At 33.8% G+C, this 18,325-nt stretch overlaps 1 protein-coding gene across 1 annotated transcript in view; it reads left to right on the top strand.

The window, feature by feature from the left end:
• Positions 1-855: 855 nt before the first annotated feature.
• The window catches only part of LOC140449119 (esterase FE4-like), a 41,653-nt gene continuing 24,183 nt past the window's right edge, over positions 856-18,325 (top strand). Inside the window, exons 1-2 of the mRNA XM_072542264.1 lie at positions 856-1,036; positions 7,874-8,070. Coding sequence (XP_072398365.1) covers positions 856-1,036; positions 7,874-8,070 — 378 coding nt within the window. The remainder of the gene's footprint in view (positions 1,037-7,873; positions 8,071-18,325) is intronic.

Genomic DNA, 18,325 nt, shown 5'->3' with positions numbered 1-18,325 from the left:
CATGATGGGGCTCCCCCACACTAGGGCGTTGAGGTACGAAATTACCTTAATAACAATTTCCCAGGTAGGTGGATAGGTATAAGGGGGCCTATCGAATAACCACCAAGGTCTCCAGATTTAGCTCCGTTAGACTTTTTTTGGTTTGGACATTTAAAGAGCAGAGTGTATCAAAATTGACAGAATAATGTAGAAGAGTTGAAAGAGCGCATCAGAACAGAAATTGCACAAATAACACCTGAAGTCATCGAAAACGTTAGGAAAGAATTTATTGCCCACCTTACACATTGTATTATTACTGAAGATCGTCAATTTGAAGATTTGTTGTAATTTAATTATATTTAAGTAAACATTTATTGTAAGTTAATTGTATTAATAAACCAACAGTTTTGGTTAACCCTGTAGAAATAAATATTCAAATGATTATATCGTTGGAAAGGCAATAAGGAGACCTTTTAAATGAGCTGTCGCGTGACCTCGGTTTGTGTTTAAAAAAATCGTCGATTACGTCATTACGCCGACACTGATGACGTAATGTCCAACACACTATATCAGTTGATGGTCATTCAATAATTAAAATTGACGTGTTTTAGGACTTTTTTTAAAAAGTTGTCTGTTTCTGAAATAATGAATTTATTCCATACATTTGCATCATACTGTATATGGTTTACAATTTAAACGACTAATATTAAACATTACTTTTTTTAGTTAACAGGCAATGCTTCAGTTCTTTTTTGGATCCACGGTGGAGAATTTATTGCTGGAAGTATCTCTTTTGATTTGCGTAAACCAGATCATTTTATTAATCAAAATGTAGTTCTAGTAGCAGCACAATTCAGATTAGGAATTTTTGGCTTTATGAGCACTGGGGATCGAGTCTGCCCAGGAAATCTTGGACTAAAGGATCAACTGATGGCACTAGATTGGACCAGACGAAATATTCAACATTTCGGAGGTAATCCAAATGACATTACAATAGGTGGCCTTAGTTCTGGTGCTGCATCCGTTGGTTATCATCTACTTTCTCCAAAATCAAAAGGTAAGTTTGTTATCATGTATAATGCAGGGTCCGCAACACAAGACATAAGCCTTAATCCTATAATTATCTTATTTCCACAACGCTTTCGATTTGTTTGTCATCTTATATTTTTCATAATTTATTCCATCCATTTTTTAAAATTTCATTAGTCAAACTGTCCCACGAGTTCGCTAACATATGACAGCAGTCTTTTTAATTTAACTGTTTCGAAAAAGTGATGACGATGTCTCGTCTCGTTCAGAGATAAGCAAACGTTGTAACACTTGCTTCCGGTACAGTTTCTTACATTTAACAATAATTCCCTGATCAATGGGATGCAAAAGAGCCGTTATATTGGGGGGAAAACATCACCACAAAATCTTCGTCAACTGCGTTTAAACGGTCTAATCCAGGATGAGTCGGCGCATTGTCAATAAGCAACAATACTTTTCCCGTCTTCTCTTCCTTCTCCCTGTGTTTTTTACTTCGGGTATAAACATCTTAGAAAACCACTCCATGAAGATTTCCGAATCCATCCCAGCACTTTTTTGTCCTCTATATGTGACAGGAAGAAATGCGATGTATTTGAAGAAACGCGGTTTCTTGCTTTTGCCTATTACCAGCAAAGGAAGAGCATGCGTGCCACTTGCGTTTGAACATACCATAGCTGTAATTCTGTCCTTGCTTACTTTATAACCAGGAGCTTTTTTCTCGACGAGATGCGAGGGATTTGCTTGGGAGCGCATGCCAATTTATACCTGTTTCGTCTGCGTCATAAACGTCATCCCTTGAATAATTTTGAGATATTACGAGCTCGCTGAATTTTATTTTAAATGCTTTTGCTGCAACAGTGTCACGCGACAGAATTTCTCCTTCAATTTGAAGTTCTCTAATGCCGTGCCGCATTTTAAAAATTTTGAACCATCCGGTACTTGCTTTGAAGTCAGTGAGACCGTTCAGCTTTTTATTTAATTACATGGCTTTTTCACAGAGAAGTGGGCCAGATATTGGTTCCCCCAAACTACGCCTCTGAGTAAACCATAAATAAACAGAATCTTCCAACTTTGTATTTTGTGAAGTTTTTAGCGTTTTCCTACATTTTGGACCATCATTCGAATCGAGTTTTGTCGTATAATGTAGTATACATTCCCGTTTGTTTTTAATATCGGTAATTGTCGCCTTCCCTACTCCATAAAACCTGGCCAGGTTTGCTCCAGATTCTACCTTTTGGAGTCGATTTAAAATCTCAATTTTTTTTTAGTCGTTAGGGTTGTATGTTTTCTTTTCCTGCTCACTGAATTAGCCAATATGTATGTAGTACTTTTGCAATAAAAAATCACATACACACTCTCACACACAACAAATGAAGCTTTCACAAATTTAACACACGTGAACTTCTCTAAGCAGGAATCACCAACGCACTCACAATACAGCGAACAACGAGCGACTAACACAACACATGTTTATGTGCAGGCATTACGCGCGGTTGCCAACTTTTAATATCGCAACGAGGTGCGTTTGCAGTCAAGAATTTATTTTATATAATTTCGATCCGCGATCATATTTTTTAATTTTATAATTTTTTTTTTTGCGTTCGGATTAGCGAACGTTCGAATTACCAGGGTTCGGATTATCGACGCTCTACTGTATATATATACGGTGAAACTTCTCTATAACGGACACCGACGGGGGAAAATAATGTGTAGAGTTGTCCGTTATGTACAGTTATCGCTAAATCAATTGAAATAAAAATGAAATTTCGATTTGCTTGATCTTTGATTATACATTTTCGTACATATTTGCATGAGCATATACACAAATAAAACAAAAAATTCTAACGTAAAAAGGTAGGTATTACTTCTTAAATAATCATCAATTTTGGTTTGTTTTTTGTTTTGAACATTATTTTTCACAATTTCTGACTCCACATTTTGAATTACATAATATATTTTTTGACTTACTCTTTTACCACCTATATATATAGGTATATATATATATATATATATATATATATATATATATATATATATATATATATATATATATATAATAATTCCAGGTCTCTTAATTTTAGGTAAGCATCATTTAAATAACTTACAGTTGTAATAAGTTTTTATTCATCCTCATTATTCTCTCTCCAAAATTATTGTAAATTCGAAACACGAAATTTGTAAACACGAAATAAGAAAAGAATGGCAGCTGTATAATATATCAGAGTTGTTTGAAAATGACAGAAAAAATATTGCCGAATTCTACCAAAACTGTACTGACGGCCCAGAAATTATGAAATGCGAGGTAGAACACGCTATAAATAATGCTAAAATTAGAAAAGCTTGTGGTCCATATGATACACCAATTGAGTTGCTGAAACTAATAGAGGATGATAACATAAAAGTAGTAGTAAGACTTTTTAATTCAATATATAACACCGGAGTGATTCCCACAGATTGGCTCAAATCCATCTTTGTCGCAATACCTAAAAAACACAATGCGAGAAAATTCTCAGAATATCGATTAATTAGCCTAATGAGCCACACTCTTAAAATTTTCACACAACAGAATTAGACGCAAATTCGCAGAAGATCTCGAAGATACCAATTTGGTTTTAGAAATGCTATGAGAACCAGGGAGGCACTTTTTGCGCTTAACATCCTATTAAAAAAATGCCGTGAGCAAAGAAAAGATGTATTTGCATGTTTCGTGGACTTTGAAAAGGCATTCGATAAAGTACAGCATGTAAAATTATTGCAAATACTGAAAAATATCGGAATAGATGACAAGGATATTCGTGTCATTAAAAATTTGTACTGGAATCAAACTGTTATCGTAAAAATTGGAGATAACTACACCGATGAAATCTCCATACAACGAGGAGTCAGACAAGGTTGCATTTTGTCGCCAACATTGTTCAATGTTTACTCGGACCAGTTATTTAAAAAGGCACTTGAGAGACAACCATATGGAATAAAAATAATCAACGGGGAACTACTTAATGTGATTAGATATGCAGACGATACAGTAATTCTGACAGATAATATTGAAGGTCTCCAAATTCTGCTTGATCGTATTCAAGAGGTAGGAGAGGAAATGGGCATTAAAATAAAGTAAAACAAAACCAAATTTTTAGTGTTTAGTCGTGACCCACATCCCGATGTAAAGCTTCAATTAAACGAAGTCCAAGTTGAGAAAGTTATCAAAATGACATATTTGAGAACTGTGATAACGGACCAACTAGATCCAGACATAGAATTAAACGTAGAATAGCAATGACTAAAACTACTTTTATGAAAATGAAGTAATTTCTTTGCAGTAATCATCTCAGTTTAGATCTAAGACAAATAATGGTTAAGTGCTATGTTTAGTCCGTACTTTTGTATAGTACAGAAGTGTGGACGCTAAAAGTATCGATCATAAACAAAATTGAAGCATTGGAAATGTGGGTTCATAGACGAATGCTAAAAATACCTTGGAAAGCAAGGACAACTAATAAAGAAGTACTAAGGACCGTCAACAAAGATAGAGAACTGCTAATACTGTTAAACATCGAAAAATGTCTTATCTAGGACATATAGTAAGGGAAAGTCGACAGAAAATATTACAACTGATCCTTAAAGGCAAAATAGAGGGCCGTAGAGGTGTGAGAAGAAAACAAGTTTCTTGGTTAGAAAACATTAGTGAATGGACATAGATATCAAATGCAGAACAATTATTCCATATTGAAGAAGATCGAGAAGCCTTCGCAATGGTGATCGCCAACGTCGGATAATTCTGATATGGCAAGCGAAGAAGAAGAAGTCTCTCAAAAACCATTGGTTAAAAAAACTTCAGATTAGTATTATGTATTAGTCAGAGGCGTATCAAATAAATTTTTATACATTAAATATTCGATAGTTATAAGGAAATTTTTATGCTAAAACACTATAGTATCGATGAAAACACATTCAGTTTTAATCCTATTTTTTGTAAAACATTTCCGCTTTTACTATAAAGCTTTTTTAAATGGGCCGTTTTCTTTAAAATGTCACAAATTTGAGTTTTTCATATTTGAAACTTTACAAAAATTTCTGAAACATAATTTCATATAAATATTTTTTCATATAAATACAATGTTGGATTTTTGCAATTATCATTTCGACTATTGTATTAAAGTGCGATAAAAGAGTTATTAGTAAAACATTTTTATATTTATACGGTCACAGCGGAAGAGTCCTTTTGTATAACTAACGAGGGGGTTGTTGTAACTAATTTGTTATTTTGATTTTTGAAATGTTTCATAATTTTTTTTTACAGGAAACCTAAAAAAGATCTTACTAACGAATGCGATAAAGCATGTAAATCGTTTAACACGTTAAGCTCCAAAGCATAAATGCGCTTCTTTTGTCTCGGATCAAAGGATTTTTTTTTACTTCCGACATCAAAATTATATTAGTTTTTATGTGTGCATGACAATTTGACATTCTGACAATTTAAACAAGGAAAAACATTATGGTCACTTTTGGTGCACACGATCTGTGAGTAAAACTTTTTATTCTTGGTTTTAGTCCAGACCATGTGCACCAGGTTATCCCACATAGTTTGTAATGCATGAACAAAATATATTGCAACAAAAATACATATTATGATATTTTATTACAATAACTTCTTAACAGTACTTTGCATGGATATCAAAAAAACACTTAATGCACATAAAAGTAGTTGAGGGGCAGCCTGGACACCATGTATGTACTTTTTAGCATGTTTCATTGAGGATTGCCTTCTATCGCGTTCTGAAAAAGATTTATACCAAAGTGTGTATGTTCCTCTATTCTCTGTTTCTATAATGCAATATCGCACTGGACGGATTGTTCTTGTTGTGGTTCGGGAGTACCCCTAGTGTGTAGCAATGATAAAACTATTTTTTCTCGGAAAGAAGTAATAGGTATTATGTTACCCGTAACATATTTGTAAAGCACATGCGCATTGACAACTGCCGTATTAGTCAAAAGTTCGATAGCGACTTTCCGGTACCACTTAATAATTCTACGAATGGGAGAACTGGATGCCGCTTTTTGGTCCGAGACATCAATAAAGACTTTTGTTGCATTGTATTCGACAACAGTCGATGGCTTAGTAACAGGTCTGCGTTTAGTCGCTACTTCAATCATTGAAGGGGCATCCTTAGTGGTTATAAAGAGAACGTCTCTCTTATCTTTCCACTTGCTGACAATAACTTTTGTGTTGCTTTGTAAAGATTTAATTTCTCCTCGTTTGAGCTTGACATTTACGACAGCTTTTGGATTGGGTTTCCTGTTGGCGCGTAATGTACGAACTAAGTGTGTGCTTTATCTGTTTAACTCGTGTGCTAGTTCAACGCTTGTATAGAAACTATCCGTGAATAATATTCTTCTGGTACATAAAAGAGGTTGCATGAGTTCCATAACTACCCTAGAAGCTAAGGATTTCTCTGATAGCCCTCATATTTAAGCCCTTTTCTAGGTATATATTAAAGAAGGCCTTCCACGAAAAAGCTCCATTGTCTCATCAATACACAGAGAATTGTTAGGCGTACAAATTTTCTGAAATTTACTATTCAATACTGTTATAAGAGGTAAGATTTTGTACAGTCTGTTATTTAGTGGAATATTTTCATTATCGGAAATGTGAAAACAACGTAAAAGGACATCGAATCGGTTAATCTCATCCATATTATAGCTGTTAAAAAACGAAGTAATTTATCTCTATCTGTGTCTTGCCATTTGCACAAAAGCGAATAATTTTTAATGGTTTCATTTAAAATCCCCTTAACTACTTTGTCTTGAGCATATCTATTTGTTTCTGTTACCAATAAATCTTGAATTTCATTACCAACAAATACTAAGTAAAAATTAATCGGTTGCTGACCACGTAGCTGCTCTTCGTCAATGTTGAATACTGGACTATCAGTGAATTTAAATTAATGTAGTTCTTCTGGGCCATCTATTTCTTTCCACATTATTGTTTCTGCTCTTAAATTAACATCGTCTATATTGACGATTCCTTCAGTTTCTCTGAGTCCTAAATAATTAACAAATTAATACAAAATAAAATAATGGCAAATCAGACACCTTACCAATTACTAAACCCTCGACTAAATTAGAAGGACCTGCTTCGTTATACAACTTTTGTTTTTTTCTTGGTCTACTAACATCGTCACCCCTTTCTATAAAGTAAGAAAACAATTAAGACACCAATCTGTACTGTGAGCGAAATTAGTTACCTATTACCACTTTATCAATAGAACTACTGGGTCCAGTTTCTTTGTCACTACTCAATTAAAGTTGATCACTTGTCATTCTCTCGATAAGCAGGATCAGCATCATAATCTGATATAATATCTGAAATCAGATTCTTCTAGTATTCGACAAAATTCATCTTCTGATAATCATTTTTGTTCATTATACGAAGATATGAATACTTTTCTACTACAGAAAATGAATAAAATTGTAGCACACGATGATACCACAGTGAAATACAAATGTCAACTAAAAACCTAACCTACAAAAACTGGAGGCAGGTTTTACCGGACCAAGACAGATTTCCGTTTTCTATAGATCAGATCTTTTAAATTTATCATATACCAGCACAAAAACTGTGTCTCTCACGTGGCCACAGTCTCTTAAACACGATAACATACTGAGGCCAAATTGGTACACATGGTCTGTGGTAAAAAACGTGCTGTGCACTAGTGTGGTGAACATGAGGCTTAACGTGTTAAAAAAGATACACCAACAAAAACTACTGCTGAATAGCAAAACAGCAATTTTGTTGATTAATATAAAGCTTCGCGCAGTATTTTTCTTTTAAATTTGCATGTAAATATTTTGCTTTTATGTTTTTTAGATAAATTTCAAAAAGCAATCATGAACAGTGGCAATTCTGAATGTCTATGGTCATACAATAGAAATGCAGTGCAAATAGCGTTTAAAACTGGTGAAACCTTTTTAATTTTTACTTCCAAATCTGAGGAACTCGTATCTGGTTTAAAGGATGTCGACTACAAAGATCTACAAAGGAATTCAATTGCCGTGGCATCGTCGGTAAGTATTTTTGATATATTTTTCTTTTAACATATTAGACTAGGGCGGATCTATTTTGAGGTAGATGTGAAAGCTAACATTCGGATTTTTGCAGAAAAAGTTGTGTGGTAACTTCAATAATAATTGACTTATCCTCCCTCTTAAATAGGTCGGGAATTTAGAAATTACTAAAAACATCGATTTTTTTCTACTTTCTTTCTCTATTGTCTTTTTGCGAAAAGTCAAAAAACGTTTTAAAAGTAAAGAGTGCAGCTTTCTTATGTAATTTTTGCATTTTGCCGTAATTGAAGTCAGTTTTTTAAAACGTGTTAAATAAATAAACGTTGCGCGTTATTTGCCATTTTTTTTAACTCTCATGAGATCAAAATTTTTATATAAAAATTTTTTTTATAAAAGGTACATTAATAAAAAAACCCTATCGGACTGCATCACAGAACGTTTTTGGAATAATTATCCTATCATCAGTGCTATCCTAAAATAAGTATAACCCCGTTCAAACGTTAAAGTTAAAATTGTGTTTATTGGTAAAAACCATTTAAATGTAGTTAGATTGACTTTTACATAATTACATCTTTGATATTTAAAAACTATGACGTTTAAGTTATAAAAGGAATTGATCACAAGGCAACGTAGAACAACGTAGGCAACGTTATTAAATATTTTTAATGACATTTAAAATGATACGTCACAAATTCCAGACAGCTGGAAGGAATATATTCTAATACCTATCAAAAAACCTGGGAAACCAAAAAATTCCAGTAGATCATATAGACCAACATCCTTAGCCTCTTGCTTCCTAAAGACGTTAGAAAGATTGATTAAAAACATAATTGAACATTGTTTAGAGCAAGAACATATTCTCCCAAAATCTCAGTATGAATTACGAAAATCAAAATCAACTCAAGATGCCATAACTGCCTTAGTCTCATCCATACTAATAAACTTTACTGATAATATGTATATTATGGCTGCTTTTCTTGATGTCTCCTCTGCATTCGATACCGTTAACTTGGACATTATGCATAAAAAGCTATTATACATCGGGTTCCCCATCACCATAGCTAGCTTTCTGAGGACACTGTACACTAATAGATCAACTTTTTTAAAAATCAACCATTCCATCTCTCCACCACGTCACAAATATAAGACTTCCACAAGGTAGCATATTAAGCCCAATACTATTTATTTTATATAATATGGATTTAGAAAGTTGTATTAATAGCACAACAAAAATTATTCAATATGTTGATGATGTAGTAGTTTAAACCCACAAATCATTGGATATATGTAAAAATAATTTTGATCTCTCAATTAAAGCTTTTCTTAATCACTATGAAAATATTGGTTTAGAAATATCAGAATTTAAAACAGAAATTTGTATTTTCTCTATAAAACATCAAATTCCACAAGGTCATCTGGAAGTAGGTCAAATTCAATTCTCTATTAAACTTATTTAGACATAGAAAACTTCTATGGAGGGATCAAATCCATCAAGTCATAAAGAAGTCTGAAAATACAATGAATATTCTAAGAGCCTTTTGTAAAACTAACTGGGGCGCTGATCCAAATGTAGCACTTTTATTTTACCGTACCATTTTCGATTACAGTTATCATTTGTATGGAACTGCCGCAAACACACATTTAAATAAATTAGAAATACAAAAAAATAAATGCCTTCAGCTTTGTCTTGGATATTTGAATTCTACACCCATTAATATAATATAATGGGAGTTGAGGCGATAGAATCACCTCTGAAATTTCAACGGGAGTTTTTAAGTGATAAATTCATTACTAGAGCCATAGGGAAAATACTATGTAAATGATATTCATATTTTATCAATTTTAGATCTAACTCATAAAGAAAAATGTTTTCTTCTGGTAAATAGTTACTTGAGGATATCTCAATACCGACGTACTTTCCATACGTATGAAAATCAAGTTTCACCTATGTATTCCCATGTATTAGAAGAGCTTTTCTCAAAACATATTAATACCTTTTTTATGGACAGTAATTTAGATCCAGTCGCTTTTCAATCATTTATACGACATAAATGGCCACATTATCAGTACGGATCTAAAGTACAAAACAAAGTAGGATGTGCACTAATTAATATTCAAAGTGGATTTAAAAAATTATTGAAATTGCCAGCTGAATCATCGATATACACTGCTGAAATGACAGCGATTCTTCTTGCATTAAGGCATATACATAGTAACGAACCCTACAGCTGCATAATATTTACAGACAGTAAGAGTGTCGTCGACAGACTAACAAACGTACATAGCTCCAAACAACTAAATCATATAGAACTAGAAATTATGACTATTTACAATAAAATTACAAATTTAGGTAAAAACATTATTATATCATGGATAAAGGAACACGCGGGCATTAATGGCAATGAAATAGCAGATAGCCTAGCCAAATCTGCCCTAGAGATAGGCGGAGAAGCTCCCTTGAACTTACTCCCCTTTTTAGACATTAATATAATTATCTCAATACCGACGTACTTTCCATACGTATGAAAATCAAGTTTCACCTATGTATTCCCATGTATTAGAAGAGCTTTTCTCAAAACATATTAATACCTTTTTATGGACAGTAATTTAGATCCAGTCGCTTTTCAATCATTTATACGACATAAATGGCCACATTATCAGTACGGATCTAAAGTACAAAACAAAGTAGGATGTGCACTAATTAATATTCAAAGTGGATTTAAAAAATTATTGAAATTGCCAGCTAAATCATCGATATACACTGCTGAAATGACAGCGATTCTACTTGCATTAAGGCATATACATAGTAACGAACCCTACAGCTGCATAATATTTACAGACAGTAAGAGTGTCGTCGACAGACTAACAAACGTACATAGCTCCAAACAACTAAATCATATAGAACTAGAAATTATGACTATTTACAATAAAATTACAAATTTAGGTAAAAACATTATTATATCATGGATAAAGGAACACGCGGGCATTAATGACAATGAAATAGCAGATAGCCTGGCCAAATCTGCCCTAGAGATAGGCGGAGAAGCTCCCTTGAACTTACTCCCCTTTTTAGACATTGATATAATTAGTAAACAGCATCAAAAAGAAAAATGGCAAACAAATTATCGAAACACGAGAACTGGAAATAATTACAAACAAATGCAGCCTGAAATACCCATAAAAAGATGGTTTCAGACTCTATCAAATCGCCATTTCATAAGGGTTATAAACAGATTAAGATCTAATCATGCTCTTACCCCCCTTCATATGTATAAGTTGGGTCTCACGGAGTCACCCATCGAGTAAGAATCTATGGAGAAGCTATGAGCATATTAACGTGTGTATTAAACACGGCGTAGGTAGGCGTAGCTAACGGTGATACCAATATGGCGGTAAGATTATGGCCGGACTCAATAATATTAAAACTACTATAAAATTATGACTAGTTATTCAGAAGATTTAATCATAATCTACAAAGTGCAATACATTTTTAATAAACTATGATTTATTTATCCCGCGGTAAACACCAAAAACACGATATATTATACATAAAGATAAATTAATACAGTCAAATACTATTAATTTATTCTCTGAAGTACGGGCCATTACTTTGTTTACATATTTGTATACTAACCTGTAGAACGTTATTCCTGAAGATTTTTTATTAACATTGCTTCTGCCACTGCAACTACGTTGAGAACAAGAAACCATTATTATGCACTATCACAATATATTATTACAGTTTCTATAAAAGTATTATAAAACTAAAAATATTCGAAAATCAACAAACGTAAACAAACATATACGATCTGTCAAAAGTGTCAAAACAATATGGCCGAAGTGAGGTCGTTTTTAGTCACGTGATGCCCTCTCCATAGATTCTAACTCGATGGAGTCACCTAATTGCAAGTGTGGAAACGAAGGTAACCTTTTACATATTTTCCTTGAATGTTCCCACGAATCAGTAAACATAAACAAATTTTATGATAATCTTATTATATTAAAAATTCCACTTCCCGTCTACCTAAACAATTTGATTTTCTCTGGAGATATCAATATATTAAAAACGATAAGATATACAGAAAAATTCCTCCGATTGAAAAAATTGTTTGTCTTTAAATTTGTCTGGATAATTGGCTCGGCCAAGGCCATCAAACTAAAATAAAATAAAACAGTAGCAACCATCAATATGTTGGAATTTAGAATATGATTTACCCTGAAAGTTTGTTAGAAAAAACTAAATTAAAAAAATGTAAATTAGGCATCATTGTAAGGGGATTGAAGATTGATAAAAGTTATGAATGTGGGTAGGCAACCAACTATACAGATATCTCAATTCAATGGTGAAGAACTAAAGATTTTAAAAGGTCCCATATATGTTTTTTAACATTTGGTACCTGGAATATGGAAAGTAGATATGACGACTATACAGATATCTGATTGAATGGTGGGGAACTAAGGATTTTTATAAAAGGCCCTATATTTTTCCAACATTTGGTAGGTAGATTGAGATACACTTTGTACAGTAAACTCTATCTTAACGGACACCTATCTTCGCCGTACAACTCGTCTATACGGACGATTTTTAAAACAAAAATCATTCTGAAACATTTGAAAGAATACCCTTTAACTCCCTTCAACGGGCACTTTTAACAACGGACGCGGACAGTAAATGATATCATTTTTTTTGCAAATATTTCCTTAACCCTGCAGTTTAAATAATCATCAATTACCGAAATAATTGTTTTCTCATTGAGATACTAATAACTGCTTGATAAAAAAGATACAAATATAAAATAGATGATATAACTGTTTACGTTATCACCACTAAGTAATAAAAATCTGTTGTAAGTTTGATGTTTCTACTTCACATTTAACTGTTTGGCAAATCCAGCAAAATAATAAATTTTGTCTGATGAAGCATATTCAAAAACTCAACTAGAGTGGAACAGAAGTTAAGAGTAGACATCGTTGTAGATTTGTCGTAGACAAATTTTATATCTATCTCAACATCTACCTATATAATTAAAGTAACTGAAATAATTTTAGTTCTGAACGTTTAGCTACGTGGCGTCCACCAAAAGGAAGTTTTTAAGTTTGAAAGAAAAAGTCGATTTGATTCATTATGAATTGGTAAAACTCAAGCCAGTGAAATTTTGAAGTACGAGAGTGATTTAATTATTCAGTTTTCTGAGGGCGCAAACCTGGAAGCGAAAACAAAATTTTTGAAAACCGATGATGTTTCATTAGACCAAATTGTTTTTGATTGGTTCTGAAAGTGCGGTCTAAAAATATTCGTGTTGGTAGTAAAATTATTCAAGAAAATGCATTAGAAAAGTTGCAAGGGAACTAAGTGTTGAAATGAAAGCTTCTGGTGGATGGCTCAAGAAATTTTGTAAGCGATACAATATTTCTTTCACACCTATATGTGGCGAAGCAGCTGCTGTAGATTTATGAGTGATTTCTGACTGGAAGGAAAAGCTGCTCACTTTACTGAAAGGATACTCTCTACGAGACATTTTTAACGCAGATAAGAGGGGATTATTTTTTAGATCATTACTTAACAGAACGTACCCTAAAAGGAGAAAGGTAGGACTTCCAAAGATAGAATCACAATTCTATTTTGCAAAAACATTATAGGAGACAAAGAAAAAAGGCCACTGGTAATCGGAAAAAGTAAAAACCCTCGTTTTTACAAGGGTTCCCAAGTAGAAAAATTACCTATCTAATTGTATAGCAATAAGAAGTCGTGGATAACAAGGCAAATCATGACAGAATTTCTTCTTAAGGTGTTCTCTCCCTTACTAAAGGTTGGCTATAACTACAGCAAATTGCTCTCTATCTTGAGCTGTTCTTAGTATCGAATGTGTGTCCATGCCTTTCCAGTCTCTCACATTTTTCAGCCAGGAGCATTTTCTTCTTCCTGGACCTCTTCTACCTTCCACTTTCCCTTTCATTATATGTCGTAGGAAGTTGTATTTTTCTCCTCTGTAAATATGTCCTAGATTACTCGTTTTTCTGGTTTTTACAACATTAAGGTGTTATCTAGTTAGGTCAATGATATTAAAGGAACGATTCTGGCAGTAAACAGGGAAGTTAAAACACAGATCAGAAAGAGAAAGCATAACGAATGGATGATGGACGAAATTATGGATCTAACGGAAAAGCGAAGGCAACATAAACAACAACGTAATCAAGACAAATACAAACAAATACACAAGGAAATTCACCAGAAAATTAAGAAAGCAAAAGAACGTTGGATGGTGGAAAGGTGCAACGAAATAGAACAATTGCAGGAAAAAGGAGATAGTTTTGGACTACATAAGAAGATCAAAGAAATATCGAATGTACACAAAAGCCACCACAGAACAAGAATACGCAACGACAGAAACGAATACATAGAGTCAGAAGAGGAGATAGCAATGGCGTGGAAAGAACACGCAGAAAGACTTTTTAATGACGAAAGACCTACACAACCAACGCGCAAACTTCTTTCCGAAAACTTATCAGGGCCATCAATAATGCGAAGTGAAATAGAATATGCAGTTAGAACCACAAAGATGCATAAAGCAACAGGTCCAGATGAAATTAATATAGAAGCAATAAAACTACTAGATGAGGAGAATATCGAAATCTTGGTAAAGCTGTTCAATAGAATTTATGATACTGGTTACATTCCGCGAGAATGGCTGCAGTCATCCTTTGTGATGATCCCAAAAACAGCTAATGCCACAAAATGCAATGAACACCGCTTAATCAGTTTAATGAGTCACTTGCTGAAACTCTTCCTTAGGATATTACACTCAAGAATGTACAAGATACTAGAAGAACTTAGCGGGTCAACACAATTCGGTTTTAAGGGAGGACTAGGAACAAGAGAGGCAATTTTATGTTTGAATACCTTAATACAAAACTGTTTAGATCAACGAAAAGATGTCTACCTCACCTTCATCGACTACGAGAAGGCATTTGACAATGTTAAACATGATATCATGATGGAACTACTACATAGGGCCAACATTGACCAGAAGGAGATCAGAAGTATTCAGAATCTATACTGGAACCAAATGGCAAAGGTGAGGATTGATCAAGACCAATATACGGATGAATTTGAAATCCGGAAAGGTGTCCGCCAAGGCTGCATACTCTCTCCGATGCTTTTTAATTTATATGTTGAAAATATATTTGCGGAAGCATTAGAAGACGCGGAATTAGGCACTAAGGTGAACGGCATACCAATTAGCAACCTACGCTATGCGGACGACACAGTGATTATTACTGATAATTTGGAAGATCAGCAGTTATTACTTGATAGGGTGAATAGCATAGGTAAAAAATATGACCTCAAAATCAACATTTTAAAAACGAAATATATGGTCATTAGCAGAAACCCTCCAGAAAACCCGATAATATGCATAGGTGACGATCGCATAAAACGCGTGAAAACTTTTAAATACCTTGGCACCACAATCAATGACCAATCGTACCACAACAAGAAATAAAAACCCGAATATAAATGGCAAGACAAGCTTTTGTGAAATTCAGACCGCTTCTATGTAATCAAAACCTACATTTCGAAATACGCTACAGAATGGTCAAGTGCTACATATGGTCCATCTTGCTGTATGGCATGGAAACGTGGACTTTGAAAAAAACTTTCAACAAACTTGAAGCATTTGAAATGTGGTCATTGAGAAGAATAATGCGCATACCTTGGGTGGATAGAGTTCGAAACGATGACGTCCTTAAGAGAAACGGCGTGGAAAGAGAACTCTTTGAATTATTTAAAAAACGCAAGATTGGTTACCTTGGGCACATATTGAGAGGAGCAAAATATGAAATACCACAGTTAACCTTACAAGGGAAGATCGAAGGTAGGAGAGGAGCCGGCCGCAAACAATTATCCTGGTTAAGGAATATTAAAGAGTGGACAGGAATACACAATACAGACGAGCTGTGTCACGCCGCCAAGAACAGAATTCTAGTAATGAGATAGTCGCCTACGCACTTGGTCACGTGCTCTCTTTAAAATATCTTCAGCATCCTTCGAAAAACCCACATCTCAAAGGATTATACACGTCTTATACTTGTGATTCCGAGAGTCCATGTTCCATGATGAGGTAGAGTGTATTAGGAATTTTTTCATTATTTGAAAAGCGGACCTAGCATACTCTATACGAGCACGTATTTCATCTTCGTAATCAAGATTGTTTGTTATCCAGCAACCAATCTGTTTGTTGTAGATACGAATATTAATGTCGGCATTTGATGAACGTGTAACGGCCATTACTTTTGTTTTATTTGTGTTTATATTCAGCCTCCAATCTATCTCCCTCTCCGGCTATGGTATTTAAAAGTCGTTGCAAACCCTCAGCACTGTCCGCAATAATGACAATGTCGTCTGCGCATCTTAAGTTGTTTATATATTCTCTGTTGATTTTTATTCCTTCTTCAATATTTTCCAGGGCATTTTGGAAAATCTTTTTGGAATATATATTAAACAATAGTGGAGAAAGTACACAGCCCTGGCGAACTCTTCTTTTTATTGACATTTATGCTATACGGTTGTCTATTTTAATCGACACCATTTGATCCCAATATGAGTTTTTAATAAGGGCCACCGTGTTATGGTCTATACCATGTTGTGTTAGGATTTCTATGAGTTCTGTGTGTTTTACTCGATCAAACGCTTTTTCGTAGTCGATAAAACAGGAAAACACGTCTTTTCGTTGATCTCGGCATTTTTTTTAGTAATATCTGGAGGCCAAATAATGCCTCCCTCGTACTAAGCCCCATACGAAATCCAAATTGATTGTCGCTAAGATTTCTTTCGCATTCTCTGTTTATACGTTGATGTACAATTTTGAGTAAAATTTTTAGAAATGGCTTATCAGGCTAAATAATCTGAACTGTGAGCATCTATTTGTTTTATTTTCTTGGGTATAGGTATTAATGTTGATCTAAGCCAGTCTTTTGGAAAGATTCTAGTGGTATATATTTTGTTAAATAGTAGTGTTAAGGACTGAAGATTTTCTTCATTGATAAGTTTTATCATTACATATATCTTATGTGGACCTGAGACCTTTCGTGGCTTTGCCGTATTGATTGTTTTTGTAACTTCCGATGTTAATATATCAAGTATTGTGACTTGTGCTATATTCATTTGTGGTTCTGTTCTCTCGTCATCAAACAGATCTTCGATGTATTTTTCGCATATATTTCCTACATTTTCTGGGTTACTATTTGTTTGTTATCATCTACTAGAGTTGTTGTAGTCAATTTTTTCTTCATATTTGTAACTTCCTTAATCTTTTTGTATGCATTAAAGTAGTCATGTTTTTTTAGTAATTCTTTCAGTTCCTCACATCTGCTGTTCATCCGATCTTCTTTGACTTTCCTGATTTTGTTTCGGATGGTTCTCTGGGTTTCTTTATATTTCATTTCATTGCGGTTTTTGTAAGATCTTCTTACGTCCATCAGTTCTAGGATTTCTTCTGTCATCCATGTATTTTTTTGTTTTTCTTGTGTTGTCTTGTAGTTATTATGTTTGTATAGATGTGATTGTTGTTTTGAAGGTGTGCCAAATAGTTTCTACTGATTTTTCTGCTACCGCGGGGGCTTCACTGAATTTTTCTTTGAGTGTATCATTAAGTATTTTCTCTATCTCTGCCTGTACTGCTGGATCTTTAAGTTTTTCAAAGCTGGGTTTTATCTTCTCTCTGCGTTTGATTTTCTTTAGTTGCAGTTCATGACAGACTATCTAAATAAATTTAATAAAAGAATGCAAAGAGAAAATAGAAAAGTTCTTTTATTTCTAGACAATGCTGGGTCTAATCCACAACTTGTAATGTTAAACTAATATTTCTACCGCCAAACATTACATCAGAGTGCCAACCTCTGGATCAAGGGATTATAAAATGTTTTAAAACATAGTACAGATAGTTTTTGTTTCAAAACCTAATGTCGTCGATGAACGAATATGATTCTACCAAAGAGATGAAATGTCTATCAACATTACCAACGCCTTAATCTGGACTGTAAATGTATGAAAGAAAGTGCAACTGAAAACAATCAACAAGTACTTTCTTAAAGCTGGATTCGGTTCTCAGATCGATATCGAGCTTGAAGAAGAAGATTCTGAGGACCATCTTTCACTTTTTGAGTTATCTAAAATAAACAAAGACTTTCCGACAGATTTAATGTCTTACTAAAATTAATAGAACCTTGTTCTATTTTTAAATTTTTTCTCTTGTAC

The sequence above is a fragment of the Diabrotica undecimpunctata genome, chromosome 8, assembly GCF_040954645.1.
Source record: "Diabrotica undecimpunctata isolate CICGRU chromosome 8, icDiaUnde3, whole genome shotgun sequence".
NCBI lineage: Eukaryota > Metazoa > Arthropoda > Insecta > Coleoptera > Chrysomelidae > Diabrotica > Diabrotica undecimpunctata.
The sequence above is the reverse complement of the archived record's forward strand: the minus strand, read 5'-3'. Positions and strand labels throughout refer to the sequence as shown.